Source organism: Streptopelia decaocto, assembly GCF_964273445.1.
Source record: "Streptopelia decaocto genome assembly, contig: HAP1_SCAFFOLD_2145, whole genome shotgun sequence".
NCBI classification, from domain to species: domain Eukaryota; kingdom Metazoa; phylum Chordata; class Aves; order Columbiformes; family Columbidae; genus Streptopelia; species Streptopelia decaocto.
This window is the reverse complement of record NW_028115828.1, coordinates 571-21,333: the sequence shown is the minus strand read 5'-3', so window position 1 is coordinate 21,333 and position 20,763 is coordinate 571. Positions and strand designations below refer to the sequence as shown.

The following is a 20,763-nucleotide window of genomic DNA, read 5'->3' as shown; positions in this document are numbered from 1 at the left end:
TCCCCGACAGGATCCCCCCGGGTCCCCCACAGGATCCCCCCAGATCCCCGACAGGATCCGCTTGGGTCCCCAGCAGGATCCACGCAAGTCCCCAACAGGATCCACCCGGATCCCCAACAGGATCCACCCGAGTCCACAACAGGATCCGCCCGGGTCCACAACAGGATCCCCCTGGATCCCCGACGGGATCCACCCGGGTCCCCAACAGGATCCACCTGGATGCCCGACAGGATCCGCTTGGGTCCCTGACAGGATTCCCCCAGATCCCCGTCAGGATCCCTCCAGGTCCCCGTCAGGATCCCCCCCCATCCCCATCAGGATCCACCCGGATCCCCGACAGGACCCCCCCCACCGCATCCCCGACAGGATCCACCTGGATCCCCAATAGGATCCCCCCGCATCCCCGGCAGGATCCACTTGTGTCCCCGAAGGGATCCACCCGGATCCCCGACGGGATCCACTCAGGTCCCCGAAAGGATCCACCCGGATCCCCGACAGGATCCACCCACATCCCCGACAGGATCCACCCAGGTCCAAAACAGGATCCACCCGGATCCCCAACAGGATCCACCCAGGTCCCCGATGGGATCCACCCGGATCCCCGACGGAATCCACTCAGGTCCCCGACGGGATCCACCCGGGGCCAAAACGGGATCCCCCCGGATCCCCGACGGGATCCCCCCAGGGGTCGGGGGATCTGGTGGATTCACCCTGAGGTGCAGCTGGAGTTGGGGGGGGAAGGACCAATGAGCAAACCCTTTGATTTTAACAACTTTAACTTATTTTTAATTAATCCGATTTCAAACCCCATGATTGCGGCACAAGATCCCGATGGAGGCGCCGCCCCCCCCGCCCCGCGGCAGCAAACAGGCACCAAAACGCGGGGAATTAGCCCCGAAAAGGCCGCGGGAAGGGGGCGGCTCTTTGGCAAAGCGCGAAGGGACCCGGGACCCCCCCCCCGGGAGAAAAAACCTACAAAAAACAACAAAAAAAGCAACAAAAAAGGGACAAATCCGGCGGGGCGGGGGCGGCGAAGGCACCGGCGGCTGCTCAGGCGAACATGGTGAACTGGAGCCACTGCGGGAACGGGGGGGTCACGGGGGCGGGGAACCCCGGGGGGGTCAAGGGGGTCAGGGAACCCCCGGGGGGGTCGGGGAACCCCCGGGGTTGGGGGGATCCCCCAGGGGGGTTTGGGAACCCCAGGTACCTGCAGCAGATCGAAGGTGACGACCCCGTCCTGATCCACGTCCACGGCCTGGAAAAACCCTGCGGGAAAACGGGGTGCAGGGGAAAATTGGGGGAAAACGGGGAAAAATTGGGGGAAAACGGGGAAAAATTGGGGGAAAAAATGGGGAAAATTGGGGGAAAAACGGGGAAAAACTGGGGGAAAATGGGGAAAATGGGGCTGGGCTTAAGGGGGAAAACTGGAAAAAACAGCAGAATTTAAGGGATTTTGGGGTAAACCAGTGGGATTTTGGGGTGAAAGGGCAGGATTTTGGGGTGAAAGGGTGGGATTTTGGGGTGAACCAGCAGGATTTTGGGGTGAAAGGGCAGGATTTTGGGGTGAACCGGCAGGATTTTGGGGTGAAAGGGCAGGATTTTGGGGTGAAAGGGCGGGATTTTGGGGTGAAAGGGCGGGATTTTGGGGTAAACCAGCGGGATTTTGGGTGAAAGGGCGGGATTTTGGGGTAAACCAGCGGGTTTTGGGGTGAAAGGGCAGGATTTTGGGGTGAAAGGGCGGGATTTTGGGGTAAATCAGTGGGATTTTGGGGTGAACCGGCAGGACTTTGGGGTGAAAGGGTGAGATTTTGGGTAAACCAGCGGGATTTGGGGGTGAACCGGCAGGATTTTGGGGCGAAAGGGTGAGATTTGGGGGTAAACCAGCGGGATTTTGGGGTGAACCGGCGGGATTTGGGGTGAAAGGGCAGGATTTTGGGGTAAACCAGCAGGATTTTGGGGTAAACCAGCGGGTTTTGGGGTGAAAGGGCAGGATTTTGGGGTGAAAGGGTGGGATTTGGGGTAAACCAGCAGGATTTTGGGGTGAAAGGGCAGGATTTTGGGGTAAACCAGTGGGATTTTGGGGTGAAAGGGCGGGATTTTGGGTAAACCAGTGGGATTTTGGGGTGAACCGGCAGGATTTTGGGGCGAAAGGGTGGGATTTTGGGGTAAACCAGTGGGATTTTGGGGTGAAAGGGCAGGATTTTGGGCGAAAGGGTGAGATTTGGGGTAAACCAGCGGGATTTTGGGGTGAACTGGCGGGATTTGGGGTGAAAGGGCAGGATTTTGGGGTAAACCAGCGGGTTTTGGGGTGAAAGGGCAGGATTTTGGGGTAAACCAGCAGGATTTTGGGGTGAACGGGCAGGATTTTGGGGTAAACCAGCAGGATTTTGGGGTGAAAGGGCGGGATTTTGGGGTAAACCAGCGGGATTTTGGGGTGAAAGGGCAGGATTTTGGGGTAAACCAGCGGGTTTTGGGGTGAAAGGGCAGGATTTTGGGGTGAAAGGGCGGGATTTTGGGGTAAACCAGCAGGATTTTGGGGTGAATGGGCAGGATTTTGGGGTAAACCAGCAGGATTTTGGGGTGAAAGGGCAGGATTTTGGGGTGAACCGGCAGGATTTTGGGGCGAAAGGGTGAGATTTTGGGGTGAACCAGCGGGATTTTGGGGTGAAAGGGCGGGATTTTGGGGCTCACGGAACATGGTTTCCAGGCGCACGAGGCAGCAGACGAAGGCGTCGAAGTCGAGCGCCAGGTCGGGCTCCGCGTAGCGCGTGACGATCAGCTCGTGCAGCTTCTTGGGCAGTTTGTACCCTTTTCAGCGCAAAATCCACCCAAAAAGCGGCTCGTTAACGAGCTAACGAGAGCCGGGGCGGCGCTAACGAGGCGCGGCGTTAATTAGGGGGCGTACCCGCGGCTTCCAGCGCCAGCCGCATCTCGTAGGCGCTCATGCTCCCCGACTTGTCCACGTCGAACTTGCGGAAAATGGCCTGAAAGCCGCAAAACCCCCCAAAAAAAACCAACGCAAGGAGGGGTCACCCGTGGGGGGGGGACCCCGGAACGCCCCGACCCCCCCGTTTCGCGCCGCGACCCCCCAGCCCCACCAGGTAGTTGCGGATGCGGTTCCAGAGCACGTTGAACTCCACCAGGCCCAGTTTGCCGTTGCCGTCTTTCTGCGGGCGGGGGGGTCAAGGAAATTGGGGGGTTTGGGGGTTTTTGGGGGGTTTGGGGTTTTTTGGGGGGTCCTGGGGTGTCACCCCCCATGGGGACGGGGGTGTCCCCCCAAAACGGCGGCGGGCGGATACGTCCATGAGGTTGACCATGCCGCGGCACGACTCGGTGCTGAAGCCCTTGGTGCGCAGGTCTTTATCTGCAACGAGCCGCGTTAACGAGCCGTGCGGGTGTTAACGAGCCGCAGGAGCAATTAGTCACCCCAAAAATGGTTCTTGTGGCGCAGGGCGAAGCCCCGAATCTCACGTTTGGCGATGATGCGGTTGAGGATGGTCTGGAGCTCCGCCACGCTGATCTCCATGTCCTGGGGACACAAACGGGGTTCGCCTGTTGTCGCCTGTGTCACCTGTGTCACCTGTGTCACCCGTGTCACCCACATCGCCCACATCACCTGTTGGCACCTGCATCACCCGCTGTCACCTGCGTCACCCACATCACCTGCTGTCACCCGTGTCACCTGCATCACCTGCTGTCACCCGTGTCACCTGCTGTCACCCGTGTCACCTGTGTCACCTGCATCACCTGCTGTCACCTGTGTCACCTGCATCACCCGCTGTCACCTGCGTCACCTGCATCACCTGCTGTCACCTGCGTCACCTGCTGTCACTCATGTCACCTGCTGTCACCCGTGTCACCTGCGTCACCTGCTGTCACCTGCGTCACCTGCATCACCCGCTGTCACCTGTGTCACCCACATCACCCGCTGTCACCTACGTCACCAGCATCACCTCCTGTCACCTGCGTCACCCGCATCACCCGCATGACCTGCTGTCACCTGTGTCACCTGCGTCACCTGCTGTCACCTGTGTCACCCACATCACCTGCTGCCACCCATGTCACCCGCTGTCACCTGTGTCACCCACTGCCACCCGTGTCACCCGCGTCACCTGCTGTCACCTGTGTCACCCGCATCACCCACTGCCACCCGTGTCACCTGCATCACCTGCTGCCACCCGTGTCACCCGCATCACCTGTGTCACCTGCATCACCCGCTGCCACCCGTGTCACCCGCTGTCACCTGTGTCACCCGCTGTCACCCGTGTCACCTGCGTCACCTGCTGTCACCCGTGTCACCTGCATTGCCCGCTGCCACCTGTGTCACCTGCATCACCCGCTGTCACCCATGTCACCCGCATCACCCGCTGTCACCCGTGTCACCTGCATCACCCGCTGTCACCCGTGTCACCTGCGTCACCCCCATCACCCGCTGCCCCCGTGTCCCCGTGTCCCCTCACCGGCCCCGCCAGCTGCTTGAAGAGCTGCTTGAAGTTGTCGTCGATCTCTCCCTCCGCGAGCACTTTCTGGGGACAAAGGCGCCCGTTCGGGTGACCCGGTGACCCGGCGGCGCCGCGCGGCCGCCGCTCCGGCAGCGCCCGTCTCACCTCGTCCGGCAGCGTCGCCTGGATCCCGTCGTCCATCTCCCTGCGGGACAGCGCGGGTGAGCGCGGGGGCGGCTCGTTAGCGCTAACGAGGCGGCGGTGGCGGCGCCGGCGTCGCTTACTCGGTGCCGGCGCGTTTCTCGGAGAAGACGCGCAGCACGAAGTCGGCCTCGCGGTCGGGCTCGTAGGTGGACGGCACCACCAGGTAGTCGCCGGGCGGCAGGCGCAGGCGCGCGCTCACCTCGCGCAGGTTGACGAACGTCTCGGAGCGCGCGCGCGACGCGTGCGCCAGGAAGAACTCGCGCTTCAGGTGCAGCCCCGACTGCCCCGCCAGCTGAAAACGCCCCCGGCCCCGCGGGAGAGGGGGCGCCGGTCAGGGGGGCGGGCAGGGGGCCGGCCCGCGGGAACGGGGGCGCCGGGGGTGGAACCAACCTCAGGAGGGACCTGCGGGGAAAGCGGAGAGAGGTCACACCGGGGACGCCGACTGACGCCGTGTGGTGGCTCCGACTGACACCGGGAGACGCCGACTGACACCGTGCGGTGGCTCTGACTGACACCGGGGGACGCCGACTGACACCGTGCAGTGGCTCCGAGTGACACCAGGAGGTGCCGACTGACATCGTGCGGTGGCTCCGAGTGACACCGAGCGGTGGCTCTGACTGACACTGGGGGACGCTGACTGACACTGTGTGGTGGCTCCGACTGACACCGTCCAGTGGCTCTGACTGACACTGGGAGACGCTGACACTGTGTGGTGGTTCTGAGTGACTCCGACTGACACTGGGGGACACTGACTGACACTGTGCAGTGGCTCTGACTGACACCGACTGACACTGGGGAACACCGACTGACACCGTGTGGTGGCTCCAAGTGACACCGGGAGACGCCAACTGACACCGTGCAGTGGCTCTGACTGACACCAACTGACACTGGGGAACACCGACTGACACCGTGTGGTGGCTCCGGGAGACACCGACTGACACCAACTGACACCGTGTGGTGGCTCCGGGAGACACCGACTGACACCAACTGACACCATGTGGTGGCTCCAGGAGACACCGACTGACACCATGTGGTGGCTCCGAGTGACACCGGGAGATGCCGACTGACACCGTGTGGTGGCTCCGAGTGACACCGACTGACCCTGGGGGACACGGTGCGGTGGCTCCAAGTGACACCGACTGACACCGTGTGGTGGCTCTGACTGACACCAACTGACACTGGGGAACACTGACTGACACCGTGTGGTGGCTCCGAGTGACACCGGGAGATGCCGACTGACACCGTGCGGTGGCTCCGAGTGACACCGACTGACACCGGGGGACATCAACTGACACCGTGTGGTGGCTCCGAGTGACACCGACTGACACTGTGCAGTGGCACCAAGTGGCACTGGGCGACACCAACCAACACTGAGTGGCACTGACTGACACCGTGTGACACCGACTGATGCCGTGCGCTGGCACCGAGTGACCCCGTCTGACCCGCGTGCCGGCGCGGCCGTTACCTCGTAGACGGCGAATCCGATGGTCTCCATGTCCTTGCCGTGGCGGCGCTCGCGGCGCCGGTGCTTCTGCATCAGCGCCAGCAGGAAACTACAGCCGCGCTCCCCGTCGCCGTCACCGTCACCGGCGTCGTCCACCTCCTCCAGCCGCACCTTGAACTGCGGGTTGATCCAGAACGTGGCTGAGGACCCAACGCCGCGTTGAGTCGCGGCTGACGGCGCCGCGGGCGGGGGCTCCGGGTGTGTGCGCACCGGGGAAGTTGCGGCAGCCGCCGGCGGTGCTGCCGCGGCGCCACGAGCCCTCCAGCAGCTGCGTGTTCCAGGCGCGGAAGCGGCGCGACTGCAGCGCGTCCGGCGTCAGGTTGCAGATCTCCAGGCGCGTGAACTCCCGCAGGAAATCCGGGAACGCCATCCTGCCCGCCGACGAGCGCCCGGTGGGTGAGTCACCCCAAAAACGCCGGTTCGGGGGGGGGGGGCGATGGCTTCTCGCTCACCAGAACTCGCCGTCCTCCATCCTGACCAGGAGCTCCTGGCGCAGCGCCGGCTCCACCGCCGCCCACTCGGCCGAGCTGCGCGACGCGGGCGCTAATGAGCCGCGGCGCTAACGAGCGGCGCTAACGAGCGGTGGGGGGGTGCGGCTCACCTGTCGCTCCAGGGCCCCGTCCACTCCACCTCGCCCCAGGGGTTGCGCACGCGCACCAGCAGCAGCGCCTGCCCGCGGAACGGCACCTGCGCCCACAGAGCCAAAAACGCCCCTTTGCAGCCCAAAACGGGGCCCTGCGCTCCCGCCAGGCACCCGGCGACAAGAGTGTGCGGCCCCAAAACCGCTGGTTTCACCCCAAAACCGCTGGTTTCACCCCAAAACGCGGCCCCGCACACCCACTGGGCACCTGGCACTGAGTACGCGTGACCCCAAAACTGCTGTTTTCACCCCAAAACTGCCCATTCCACCCCAAAACGCGGCCCCGCACACCCACTGGGCACCTGGCACTGAGTACGTGTGGCCCCTAAAACTGCCAGTTTTGCCCCAAAACTGCTGTTTTCACCCCAAAACTGCCATTTTCACCCCAAAACATGGCCCTGCACACCCACTGGGCACCTGGCACTGAGTACGTGTGGCCCCTAAAACTGCCAGTTTTGCCCCAAAACTGCTGTTTTCACCCCAAAACTGCCATTTTCACCCCAAAACATGGCCCTGCACACCCACTGGGCACCTGGCACTGAGTACGCGTGACCCCAAAACTGCTGTTTTCACCCCAAAACTGCCATTTTCACCCCAAAACGCAGCCCTGCGCACCCACTGGGCACCTGGCACTGAGTACGTGTGGCCCCTAAAACTGCCGGTTTTGCCCCAAAACCGCTGGTTTCACCCCAAAACTGCTCATTCCACCCCAAAACGCGGCCCCGCACACCCACCAGGCACCCGGTACTAAGTATGTGTGGCCCTAAAAGCACCGTTTTCACCCCAAAACCGCCCATTCCACCCCAAAATGTAGCCCCACACACCCACCAAGCGCCTGGCATTGAGTACGCGTGGCCCTAAAACAGCCATTTTCACCCCAAAACTGCCGTTTTCACCCCAAAGGTGGCCCTGCGCACCCACCGGGTACCCGGCACTGAGTACGTGTGGCCCCAAAACCACTGTTTTCACCCCAAAACTGCCATTTTCACCCCAAAACGCAGCCCTGCGCACCCACTGGGCACCTGGCACTGAGTACGTGTGGCCCCTAAAACTGCCGGTTTTGCCCCAAAACTGCTGTTTTCACCCCAAAAATGCCATTTTCACCCCAAAACGTGGCCCTGCACACCCACTGGGCACCTGGCACTGAGTACGTGTGACCCCAAAACTGCCATTTTCACCCCAAAACTGCCATTTTCACCCCAAAACGCAGCCCTGCACACCCACTGGGCACCCGGCACTGAGTACGTGTGGCCCCTAAAACTGCCGGTTTTGCCCCAAAACTGCTGTTTTCACCCCAAAAATGCCATTTTCACCCCAAAACGTGGCCCTGCACACCCACTGGGCACCTGGCACTGAGTACGTGTGACCCCAAAACTGCTGTTTTCACCCCAAAACTGCCATTTTCACCCCAAAACGCAGCCCTGCACACCCACTGGGCACCTGGCGCTGAGTACGTGTGGCCCCTAAAACTGCCGGTTTTGCCCCAAAACCGCTGGTTTCACCCCAAAACTGCTCATTCCACCCCAAAACGTGGCCCCGCACACCCACAGGATGCCCGGTACTAAGTACATGTGGCCCCAAAACCACCGTTTTCACCCCAAAACAGCTGTTTTCACCCCAAAGGTGGCCCTGCGCACCCACCGGGTACCCGGCACTGAGTACGTGTGGCCCCAAAACCACCATTTTCACCCCAAAACTGCTCATTCCACCCCAAAACGCAGCCCCGCACACCCACCAGGCACCCGGTACTAAGTACGTTGGCCCCAAAACCACTGTTTTCACCCCAAAACGGCCGTTTTCACCCCAAAACGCGGCCCCACACACCCACCAGGCACCCGGTACTAAGTACGTGTGGCCCCAAAACCGCCATTTTCACCCCAAAACTGCCTATTCCACCCCAAAATGTAGCCCCACACACCTACCAAGCACCCGGCATGGAGTACGTGTGGCCCTAAAACAGCCATTTTCACCCCAAAACTGCCGTTTTCACCCCAAAGTTGGCCCTGCGCACCCACCGGGTACCCGGCACTGAGTACGTGTGGCCCCAAAACCACCATTTTCACCCCAAAACTGCTCATTCCACCCCAAAACGCAGCCCCGCACACCCACCAGGCACCCGGTACTAAGTACGTTGGCCCCAAAACCACTGTTTTCACCCCAAAACGGCCGTTTTCACCCCAAAACGCGGCCCCGCTGACCTGTCGGGCGCCCGTCACCGAGTACGCGTGGCCCTTGACCAGCTGCCGGAAGGTCACGGCCTCCATGTCCCGGGCGCTGGTGATCTGTGAAAACACCAAAAACGGCCACTTTGGACCCAACCGGGGGGTTGGAACACCCGGAAACGGCCACTTGGGACCCAACCGGGGGGTTGGAACACCCGGAAACGGCCACTTGGGACCCAACCGGGGGGTTGGAACACCCGGAAACGGCCACTTTGGACCCAACCGGGGGGTTGGAACACCCGGAAACGGCCACTTGGGACCCAACCGGGGGGTTGGAACACCCGGAAACGGCCACTTGGGACCCAACCGGGGGGTTGGAACACCCGGAAACGGCCACTTTGGACCCAACCGGGGGGTTGGAACACCCGGAAACGGCCACTTGGGACCCAACCGGGGGGTTGGAACACCCGGAAACGGCCACTTTGGACCCAACCGGGGGGTTGGAACACCCGGAAACGGCCACTTTGGACCCAACGGGGGGGTTGGAACACCCGGAAACGGGGATTCGAAACACCCAAAACTGGCAACTTTAAAGACCCAAACCTGGGAATTCTCAAGACCCAAAGCAGCGGTTTTAGAGGCCAAAGAACGGCAATTTAAGCCCCAAAACGGTGAGTTTTCCCCCCAAACTTCATTTCGATGGATAAGCCAGAACCGCAGTTTAAGCCCCAAAACGGTGAGTTTTCCCCCCAAACTCACGTTGATGGAGCAGCCAGAACCGCAGTTTAAGCCCCAAACCGCGGGTTTTTCCCCCAAACTCACGTCGATGGAGCAGCCGAGCAGCAGTTTAAGCCGCAAAAAGCGGGTTTTTCGCCCCAAAACTCATGTTGATGGAGCAGCCAGAACCGCAGTTTAAGCCCCAAAACGGTGAGTTTTCCCCCCAAAACTCACATTGATGGAGCAGCTGAGCAGCCAGAACCGCAGTTTAAGCCCCAAACCGCGGGTTTTTCCCCCAAACTCACGTCGATGGAGCAGCCGAGCAGCCAGAACCGCAGTTTAAGCCCCAAAACGGTGAGTTTTCCCCCCAAACTCACGTCGATGGAGCAGCCGAGCAGCAGTTTAAGCCCCAAAAAGCGGGTTTTTCGCCCCAAACTCACGTCGATGGAGCAGCCGAGCAGCAGTTTAAGCCCCAAAAAGCGGGTTTTTCCCCCCAAACTCACGTCGATGGAGCAGCCGAGCAGCAGTTTAAGCCCCAAAAAGCGGGTTTTTCCCCCCAAACTCACGTCGATGGAGCAGCCGAGCAGCAGTTTAAGCCCCAAAAAGCGGGTTTTTCCCCCAAACTCACGTCGATGGAGCAGCTGAGCAGCCAGAGCCGCAGTTTAAGCCCGAAAACCGCAAGTTTTCACCCCAAAACTCACGTCGATGGAGCAGCTGAGCAGCCAGAACCGCAGTTTAAGCCCCAAAAAGCGGGTTTTTCCCCCAAAACTCACGTCGATGGAGCAGCCAGAACCACAGTTTAAGCCCCAAAAAGCGGGTTTTTCCCCCCAAACTCACGTCGATGGAGCAGCCGAGCAGCAGTTTAAGCCCCAAAAAGCAGGTTTTTCCCCCCAAAACTCACATTGATGGAGCAGCTGAGCAGCCAGAGCCGCAGTTTAAGTCCGAAAACCGCAAGTTTTCACCCCAAAACTCACGTCAATGGAGCAGCCAGAACCGCAGTTTAAGCCCCAAAACGGTGAGTTTTCCCCCCAAAACTCACGTCGATGGAGCAGCCGAGCAGCAGTTTAAGCCCCAAAAAGCGGGTTTTTCCCCCCAAACTCACGTCAATGGAGCAGCCAGAACCGCAGTTTAAGCCCCAAAACCATGAGTTTTCCCCCCAATCTCACGTCGATGGAGCAGCCGAGCAGCAGTTTAAGCCCCAAAAAGCAGGTTTTTCCCCCCAAACTCACGTCGATGGAGCAGCCGAGCAGCAGTTTAAGCCCCAAAAAGCGGGTTTTTCCCCCAAACTCACGTCGATGGAGCAGCCGAGCAGCAGTTTAAGCCCCAAAAAGCGGGTTTTTCCCCCCAAACTCACGTCGATGGAGCAGCCGAGCAGCAGTTTAAGCCCCAAAAAGCGGGTTTTTCCCCCCAAACTCACGTCGATGGAGCAGCCGAGCAGCAGTTTAAGCCCCAAAACCGCAAGTTTTCCCCCCAAAACTCACATCGATGGAGCAGCTGAGCAGCCAGAACCGCAGTTTAAGCCCCAAACTGCGGGTTTTTCCCCCAAACTCACGTCGATGGAGCAGCCAGAGCCGCAGTTTAAGCCGCAAAAAGCGGGTTTTTCGCCCCAAAACTCATGTTGATGGAGCAGCCGAGCAGCCAGAACCGCAGTTTAAGCCCCAAAACGGTGAGTTTTCCCCCCAAACTCACATCGATGGAGCAGCCAGAGCCGCAGTTTATGCCCCAAAACGGTGAGTTTTCCCCCCAAACTCACGTTGATGGAGCAGCCGAGCAGCAGTTTAAGCCCCAAAAAGCGGGTTTTTCCCCCCGAACTCACGTCGATGGAGCAGCCGAGCAGCAGTTTAAGCCCCAAAAAGCGGGTTTTTCCCCCCAAACTCACGTCGATGGAGCAGCCGAGCAGCAGTTTAAGCCCCAAACCGCGGGTTTTTCCCCCAAACTCACGTCGATGGAGCAGCCGAGCAGCAGTTTAAGCCCCAAAAAGCGGGTTTTTCCCCCAAAACACGTCGATGGAGCAGCCAGAACCGCAGTTTAAGCCCCAAACCGCGGGTTTTCCCCCCAAACTCACGTCGATGGAGCAGCCGAGCAGCAGTTTAAGCCCCAAAAAGCAGGTTTTTCCCCCCAAACTCACGTCGATGGAGCAGCCGAGCAGCAGTTTAAGCCCCAAAAAGCGGGGTTTTCCCCCCAAACTCACGTTGATGGAGCAGCCGAGCAGCAGTTTAAGCCCCAAAACCGCAAGTTTTCCCCCCAAAACTCACGTTGATGGAGCAGCTGAGCAGCCAGAACCGCAGTTTAAGCCCCAAAAAGCGGGTTTTTCCCCCAAAACACATCGATGGAGCAGCCAGAACCGCAGTTTAAGCCCCAAAACGGTGAGTTTTCCCCCCAAACTCACGTCAATGGAGCAGCCGAGCAGCAGTTTAAGCCCCAAAAAGCGGGTTTTTCCCCCCAAACTCACGTCGATGGAGCAGCCGAGCAGCAGTTTAAGCCCCAAAACCGCAAGTTTTCCCCCCAAAACTCACATCGATGGAGCAGCCGAGCAGCAGTTTAAGCCCCAAAAAGCGGGTTTTTCCCCCAAACTCACGTCGATGGAGCAGCCGAGCAGCAGTTTAAGCCCCAAAACCGCAAGTTTTCCCCCCAAAACTCACATCGATGGAGCAGCCGAGCAGCAGTTTAAGCCCCAAAAAGCGGGTTTTTCCCCCAAAACACGTCGATGGAGCAGCCGAGCAGCAGTTTAAGCCCCAAAAAGCGGGTTTTTCCCCCCGAACTCACGTCGATGGAGCAGCCGAGCAGCAGTTTAAGCCGCAAAAAGCGGGTTTTTCGCCCCAAAACTCATGTTGATGGAGCAGCCAGAACCGCAGTTTAAGCCCCAAAATGGTGAGTTTTCCCCCCAAACTCACGTTGATGGAGCAGCCGAGCAGCAGTTTAAGCCCCAAAAAGCGGGTTTTTCCCCCCAAACTCACGTCGATGGAGCAGCCGAGCAGCAGTTTAAGCTCCAAAAAGCGGGTTTTTCCCCCCAAACTCACGTCGATGGAGCAGCCGAGCAGCAGTTTAAGCCCCAAAAAGCGGGTTTTTCCCCCCAAACTCACGTCGATGGAGCAGCCGAGCAGCGAGCCGCGCTCCAGCGCCTCCAGCACGATGCCGAAGAGCCCGCGCGGCGGGCGCCGCAGGTCGAAGGTCTCGGTGACGCCGCCGGTGAAATCCTCGAAGCCCTCGGCCGTGCTGCCGCCCGCCAGCGCCTCGTAGCAGCCGTTGACCCTGGGGCGCCAAGTCACCAAAACGGCCGCTTTTCGGCCCAAAACGCGCGCGGGGGGGTGGGGGAGGGGGGTTACTTGGCATAGGCCTTTTCCAGCAGCGCCGACCAGAACTCGGAGCCCTCGGCCGAGTGCACGAAGAGCAGCCGCCCGTCCCGCGTGGGCAGCAGGTCGTCCACCACCACGTCCAGCCACTCGCCGAACTGCCAGATCTGACCCAAAAATAGGGGAAATGGGGGGAAAACCACGTCCGGACATGCGGCAAACGGCCAGATCTGACCCGAAAATGGGGGAAATGGGGGGAAATGGGGGGAAAACCACGTCCGGCCACTCGCCAAACTGCCAGATCTGACCAAAAACGGGGGAAATGGGGGGAAATGGGGGGAAAACCACGTCCGGCCACTCGCCAAACTGCCAGATCTGACCAAAAACGGGGGAAATGGGGGGAAATGGGGGGAAAACCACGTCCGGCCACTCGCCAAACTGCCAGATCTGACCAAAAACGGGGGAAATGGGGTGAGAACCACGTCCGGCCGCTCGCCGAACTGCCAGATCTGACCAAAAACGGGGTGAAAACCACGTCCGGCCACTCGCCAAACTGCCAGATCTGACCCGAAAATAGGGGAAATGGGGGGAAATGGGGGGAAAACCACGTCCGGCCACTCGCCAAACTGCCAGATCTGACCCAAAAAATGGGGGAAATGGGGGGAAAACCACGTCCGGCCACTCGCCAAACTGCCAGATCTGACCAAAAACGGGGGAAATGGGGGGAAATGGGGGGAAAACCACGTCCGGCCACTCGCCAAACTGCCAGATCTGACCCGAAAATGGGGGAAATGGGGGGAAATGGGGGGAAAACCACGTCCGGCCACTCGCCAAACTGCCAGATCTGACCAAAAACGGGGGAAATGGGGGAAAAACCACGTCCGGCCACTCGCCAAACTGCCAGATCTGACCAAAAATGGGGGAAATGGGGGGAAAACCACGTCCGGCCACTCGCCGAACTGCCAGATCTGACCAAAAACGGGGGAAATGGGGGGAAAACCACGTCTGGACATGTGGAAAACGGCCAGATCTGACCCAAAAACGGGGGGAATGGGGGAAAACCACGTCCGGCCACTCGCCGAACTGCCAGATCTGACCCGAAAATGGGGGAAATGGGGGGAAATGGGGTGAGAACCACGTCCGGCCACTCGCCAAACTGCCAGATCTGACCAAAAACGGGGGAAATGGGGGGAAAACCACGTCTGGACATGTGGAAAACGGCCAGATCTGACCAAAAACGGGGGAAATGGGGGGAAATGGGGGGAAAACCACGTCCGGCCACTCGCCAAACTGCCAGATCTGACCAAAAACGGGGGAAATGGGGGGAAATGGGGGGAAAACCACGTCCGGCCACTCGCCAAACTGCCAGATCTGACCAAAAACGGGGGAAATGGGGGAAATGGGGTGAAAACCACGTCTGGCCACTCGCCAAACTGCCAGATCTGACCCAAAAATGGGGGAAATGGGGGGAAATGGGGGAAAAACCACGTCCGGCCACTCGCCAAACTGCCAGATCTGACCAAAAATGGGGGAAATGGGGGGAAAACCACGTCCAGACATGTGGAAAACGGCCAGATCTGCCCCAAAAATGGGGGAAATGGGGGGAAAACCACGTCCGGCCACTCGCCAAACTGCCAGATCTGACCTGAAAATGGGGGAAATGGGGGGAAATGGGGGGAAAACCACGTCTGGCCGCTCACCAAACTGCCAGATCTGACCAAAAACGGGGGAAATGGGGGAAAACCACGTCTGGACATGTGGAAAACGGCCAGATCTGACCCGAAAATAGGGGAAATGGGGGGAAATGGGGTGAGAACCACGTCCGGCCACTCGCCAAACTGCCAGATCTGACCAAAAATGGGGGAAATGGGGGGAAAACCACGTCTGGACATGCGGCAAACGGCCAGATCTGACCAAAAATGGGGGAAATGGGGGGAAAACCACGTCCAGACGTGGAAAACGGCCAGATCTGACCCGAAAATGGGGGAAATGGGGGGAAAACCACGTCCGGCCACTCGCCAAACTGCCAGATCTGACCGAAAATGGGGTGAAAACCACGTCCAGCCACTCGCCAAACTGCCAGATCTGACCAAAAACGGGGGAAATGGGGGGAAATGGGGGGAAAACCACGTCCGGCCACTCGCCAAACTGCCAGATCTGACCCGAAAATGGGGGAAATGGGGGGAAATGGGGGGAAAACCACGTCCGGCCACTCGCCAAACTGCCAGATCTGACCGAAAACGGGGGAAATGGGGGAAAACCACGTCCGGCCACTCGCCGAACTGCCAGATCTGACCAAAAACGGGGGAAATGGGGCAAAATGGGGGGAAAACCACGTCTGGCCACTCGCCAAACTGCCAGATCTGACCAAAAACGGGGGGACATGGGGGAAATGGGGGGAAAACCACGTCCGGCCACTCGCCAAACTGCCAGATCTGACCCGAAAATACGGGAAATGGGGGGAAATGGGGGGAAAACCACGTCCGGCCACTCGCCAAACTGCCAGATGTGACCAAAAACGGGGGAAATGGGGGGAAAACCACGTCCGGCCACTCGCCGAACTGCCAGATCTGACCCGAAAATGGGGTGAAAACCACATCCGGCCGCTCGCCAAACTGCCAGATCTGACCAAAAATGGGGGAAATGGGGGGAAAACCACGTCCGGACATGCGGCAAATGGCCAGATCTGCCCCAAAAATGGGGGAAATGGGGGGAAAACCACGTCCGGCCACTCGCCAAACTGCCAGATCTGACCAAAAACGGGGGAAATGGGGGGAAAACCACGTCTGGACATGTGGAAAACGGCCAGATCTGACCCAAAAATGGGGGAAATGGGGGGAAATGGGGTGAGAACCACGTCCGGCCACTCGCCAAACTGCCAGATGTGACCAAAAACGGGGGAAATGGGGGGAAAACCACGTCCGGACATGCGGCAAATGGCCAGATCTGACCCAAAAATGGGGGGAAATGGGAAATTGGGGGGAAATTGGGGTTGGGGGGAAATTGGGGTTGGGGGGAAATGGGGTAAAATTGGGGGGAAATGGGGTGAAATTGGGGGAAATGGGGTGAAATTGGGGAAATGGGCTTTAGGGGGAAATGGGGGGAAATTGGGGATTTGGGGGGAAATGGGGGGAAATGGGGTTTGGAGGAAATGGGGGGAAATTGGGGGAAATGGGGTAAAATTGGGGTGAAATGGGGTGAAATTGGGGAAATGCGCTTTAGGGGGAAATTGGGGATTTGGGGGGAAATGGGATTTGGGGGAAATGGGGTGAAATTGGGGGAAATGGGGGGAAAATTTGGGGTTTGGGGGGAAATGGGGTGAAATGGGGTTTGGAGGAAATGGGGGGAAATGGAGCTTGGGCGAAATGGGGAGAAATGGGATAAAATCGGGGGGAAATGGCCTTTAGGAGGAAATGGGGGGAATTGGGGGAAAGGGGGGAAATGGGGGGAATGGGGGGAAATTGGGGAAATGCACTTTAGGGGGAAATGGGTGGAATTGGGGATTTGGGGGGAAATGGGGTTTGGAGGAAATGGGGTTTGGGGAAAATGGGGTTGGGGAGAAATGGGGTGAAATTGGGGAAATGGGCTTTAGGGGGAAATGGGGGGAAATTGGGGATTTGGGGGAAATTGGGGGAAATGGGGGAAAATTGGGGATTTGGGGGGAAATGGGGGATTTGGGGGGAAATGGGGTGAAATTGGGGAAATGCGCTTTAGGGGGAAATGGGTGGAAATTGGGGATTTGGGGGGAAATGGGGTTTGGAGGAAATGGGGTGGAAATGGGGTTTAGGGGGGAAATGGGGTTGGGGGGAAATGGGGGGAAATGGGGTTTGGGGGCGGAGCCCCAGAATGAGGTGGGAACCCCCAGGTGGGGCGGGGAGCCCGGATTGGGTGGAAACGGGGGGTTTTGGGTGGAAATGGGGGGTTTTGGGTGGAAATGGGGGGTTTTGGGCGGAAATGGGCGTTTTTGGCGCACCTGGAAGTGGAAGATGCCGGCGTAGCCGCGTTGGAAGCTGAAGCTCTGCCCCGGCGGCACCACCCGGCGCAGGAGCCGCGGGCTCAGGGTCAGCGACGCCACGGCCGCCAGCAGCCAGCAGTCCCCTTTGGGGCAAAAACAGGGGAAATTGGGCAAAATCACACAGTGTCAGCGACGCCACGGCCGCCAGCAGCCAGCAGTCCCCTTTGGGGCGAAAACACGGGAAATTGGGCAAAATCACAGTGTCAGCGACGCCACGGCCGCCAGCAGCCAGCAGTCCCCTTTGGGGCGAAAACACACAGAATTGGGCAAAAATCACAGTGTCAGTGACGCCACGGCCGCCAGCAGCCAGCAGTCCCCTTTGGGGTGAAAACAGGGGAAATTGGGCAAAAATCACACACAGTGTCAGCGACGCCACGGCCGCCAGCAGCCAGCAGTCCCCTTTGGGGCGAAAACACGGGAAATTGGGCAAAATCACACAGTGTCAGCGACGCCACGGCCGCCAGCAGCCAGCAGTCCCCTTTGGGGCAAAAACAGGCGAAATTGGGCAAAATCACACAGTGTCAGCGACGCCACGGCCGCCAGCAGCCAGCAGTCCCCTTTGGGGCAAAAACACGGGAAATTGGGCAAAATCACACAGTGTCAGCGACGCCACGGCCGCCAGCAGCCAGCAGTCCCCTTTGGGGCGAAAACACGGGAAATTGGGCAAAATCACACAGCGTCAGTGACGCCACGGCCGCCAGCAGCCAGCAGGCACTTTGGGGTGAAAACACGGGAAATTGGGCAAAATCACACAGTGTCAGTGACGCCACGGCCGCCAGCAGCCAGCAGTCCCCTTTGGGGCAAAAACACGGGAAATTGGGCAAAATCACACAGTGTCAGCGACGCCACGGCCGCCAGCAGCCAGCAGTCCCCTTTGGGGCAAAAACACGGGAAATTGGGCAAAATCACAGTGTCAGTGACGCCACGGCCGCCAGCAGCCAGCAGTCCCCTTTGGGGTGAAAACAGGCGAAATTGGGCAAAAACACAGAGCATCAGCGACGCCACGGCCGCCAGCAGCCAGCAGTCCCCTTTGGGGCGAAAACACGGGAAATTGGGCAAAAATAGGGTAAGTGTGAGTGAGCGATGGCGCCAGCAGCCAGCAGTCCCCTTTGGGGTGAAAACACGGGAAATTGGGCAAAACAACAGATATAGTGAGAGGGAGCGATGGCGCCAGCAGCCAGCAGGCGCCTTTTGGGGTGAAAACAGGCAGAATTGGGCAAAACACACACAGGCCTGGGGTGGGGAAATCAAGAAATGAAGCTCGATTTGGTGAAGCCCCGTTTTGGGGCAAAAAGGAGGAAAATTGGGCAAACTGGCCGTACCCAGAGCCCCCTGGCAAACGTCCGTGCGGGTGGCGCCGTCCACGATGAACTGGGGGTGCGGACACAGCTCCTGGAACAGCCAAAATGACCCAAAATGACCCAAAATGGCCCAAAATCACCACGAGGAACTGGGGGTGCGGACACAGCCCCTGGAACAGCCAAAATGACCCAAAATGACCCAAAATGGCCCAAAATCAGCCCAAAATCACCACGATGAACTGGGGGTGCGGACACAGCTCCTGGAACAGCCAAAATGACCCAAAATGACCCAAAATCAGCCCAAAATGACCCAAAATCACCACGAGGAACTGGGGGTGCGGACACAGCTCCTGGAACAGCCAAAATGACCCAAAATGACCCAAAATGGCCCAAAATCACCACGAGGAACTGGGGGTGCGGACACAGCTCCTGGAACAGCCAAAAACAGCCCAAAATGACCCAAAATGGCCCAAAATGACCCAAAATCACCACGAGGAACTGGGGGTGCGGACACAGCTCCTGGAACAGCCAAAACCAGCCCAAAATGGCCCAAAATGGCCCAAAATGACCCAAAATCACCACGATGAACTGGGGGTGCGGACACAGCTCCTGGAACAGCCAAAATGACCCAAAATGACCCAAAATGACCCAAAATGACCCAAAATCACCACGAGGAACTGGGGGTGCGGACACAGCTCCTGGAACAGCCAAAATGACCCAAAATGACCCAAAATCAGCCCAAAATCAGCCCAAAATGCCCCAAAATCACCACGAGGAACTGGGGGTGCGGACACGGCTCCTGGAACAGCCAAAAACAGCCCAAAATGACCCAAAATGGCCCAAAATCAGCCCAAAATCACCACGAGGAACTGGGGGTGCGGACACAGCTCCTGGAACAGCCAAAAACAGCCCAAAATGACCCAAAATGACCCAAAATCAGCCCAAATCGCCCCAAAATCACCACGAGGAACTGGGGGTGCGGACACAGCTCCTGGAACAGCCAAAAACAGCCCAAAATGACCCAAAATGACCCAAAATCAGCCCAAAATGACCCAAATCACCACGAGGAACTGGGGGTGTGGACACAGCTCCTGGAACAGCCAAAACCAGCCCAAAATGACCCAAAATGGCCCAAAATCAGCCCAAAATGACCCAAAATCACCACGAGGAACTGGGGGTGCGGACACAGCTCCTGAAACAGCCAAAACCAGCCCAAAATGACCCAAAATGACCCAAAATCAGCCCAAAATCACCACGAGGAACTGGGGGTGCGGACACAGCTCCTGGAACAGCCAAAAACAGCCCAAAATGACCCAAAATGCCCCCAAATCAGCCCAAAATGCCCCAAAATCCCTCCAAATCTGGTTCTTTCCATTATTTCGGTGCCGTAGATGGAGCCGCCCCCCGCCCATGCTTAATTAGTGCCCATTCGTTAATTAATTAACCTCACATTCCCCACTCACCATGGGCCGTTAATTAGTTCATTAATCAGCCCCACTCACTGTGAGCCGTTAATTAGTTCATCAATTAACCCCTCACTCCCCACTCATTGTGGGCCGTTAATTCGTTAATTAATTAACCCCGCCCACCGTGGGCAGTTAATTAGTTCATTAATTAACCCCTCATTCCCCACTCACCATGGCCCATTAATTAGTTCATTAGTCAGCCCCACTCACTGTGAGCCGTTAATTAGTTCATCAATTAACCCCTCACTCCCCACTCATTGTGGGCCGTTAATTCGTTAATTAATTAACCCCGCCCACCGTGGGCAGTTAATTAGCTCATCAATTAACCCCTCATTCCTCGCCCCCTGCGGGCTGTTATTAGTTCATTAATGACCCCACCCCTTCCCCGCGGACCATCGGTTCATTAATTAACCCCTCGCCCACTCAGTCCCTCAATGAACCCCAATGAACCCCAATTAGCCCCAATTAGCGCCCATTGGCCCCGTTCCGCGCGCACCGGCGGCCGCTTCCAGGTGACGCCCGGGTCTTGGCGCTCGCCGGCCCGAGCTCGCGGAAGCCGAGGGAGGCGGGGCCGGCGGGGAAGGCGGGGTCTCGGAACAGCGTCCCCGCGCGCCGCGCCTCCTCCGCCAGCCGCGCGTAGTCCTGGCCCTGGAACCGCAGCGCCGCCTCGTGCCGCCCGGATCCCTCCGCCCGCGCGCGCGCCCGCTGCAGCTGCGCCGAAACCCCGGAGCAGAACACGGGCACGATGGGATCGGACATCCTGGGAAAACGGGGCAAAAACGGGGGAAATCGGTTAAAACGGGGGTCAAAGTGAACCCGGAGCAGAACACGGGCACGATGGGATCGGACATCTGGGGAAAAATGAGGGAAAAATGAGGGAAAAACGGGGGAAATCGGTTAAAACGGGGTTAAAGTGAACCCGGACCAGAACGCGGGAACCATGGGATCGGACATTGGGGAAAAATGAGGGAAAAACGGGGGAAATCGGTTAAAACGGGGTCAAAGTGAACCCGGAGCAG

General features: G+C 58.8%; 1 protein-coding gene across 1 annotated transcript; it reads right to left on the bottom strand.

The window, feature by feature from the left end:
- Positions 1-774: 774 nt before the first annotated feature.
- On the bottom strand, positions 775-20,503 carry LOC309452551 (calpain-1 catalytic subunit-like; the record flags this gene model as incomplete). The annotated part of the gene is given in 21 exon segments (XM_082077170.1): positions 775-1,077; positions 1,208-1,266; positions 2,692-2,808; positions 2,906-2,984; positions 3,099-3,167; positions 3,300-3,364; positions 3,472-3,529; positions 4,461-4,526; positions 4,608-4,647; positions 4,727-4,938; positions 6,112-6,290; positions 6,361-6,521; positions 6,603-6,677; positions 6,752-6,837; positions 8,989-9,072; positions 12,753-12,921; positions 12,996-13,129; positions 16,936-17,060; positions 18,300-18,369; positions 20,241-20,266; positions 20,269-20,503. Coding segments are annotated over 21 exon segments (2,136 nt in total). The 3' UTR covers positions 775-1,050.
- Positions 20,504-20,763: the final 260 nt, after the last annotated feature.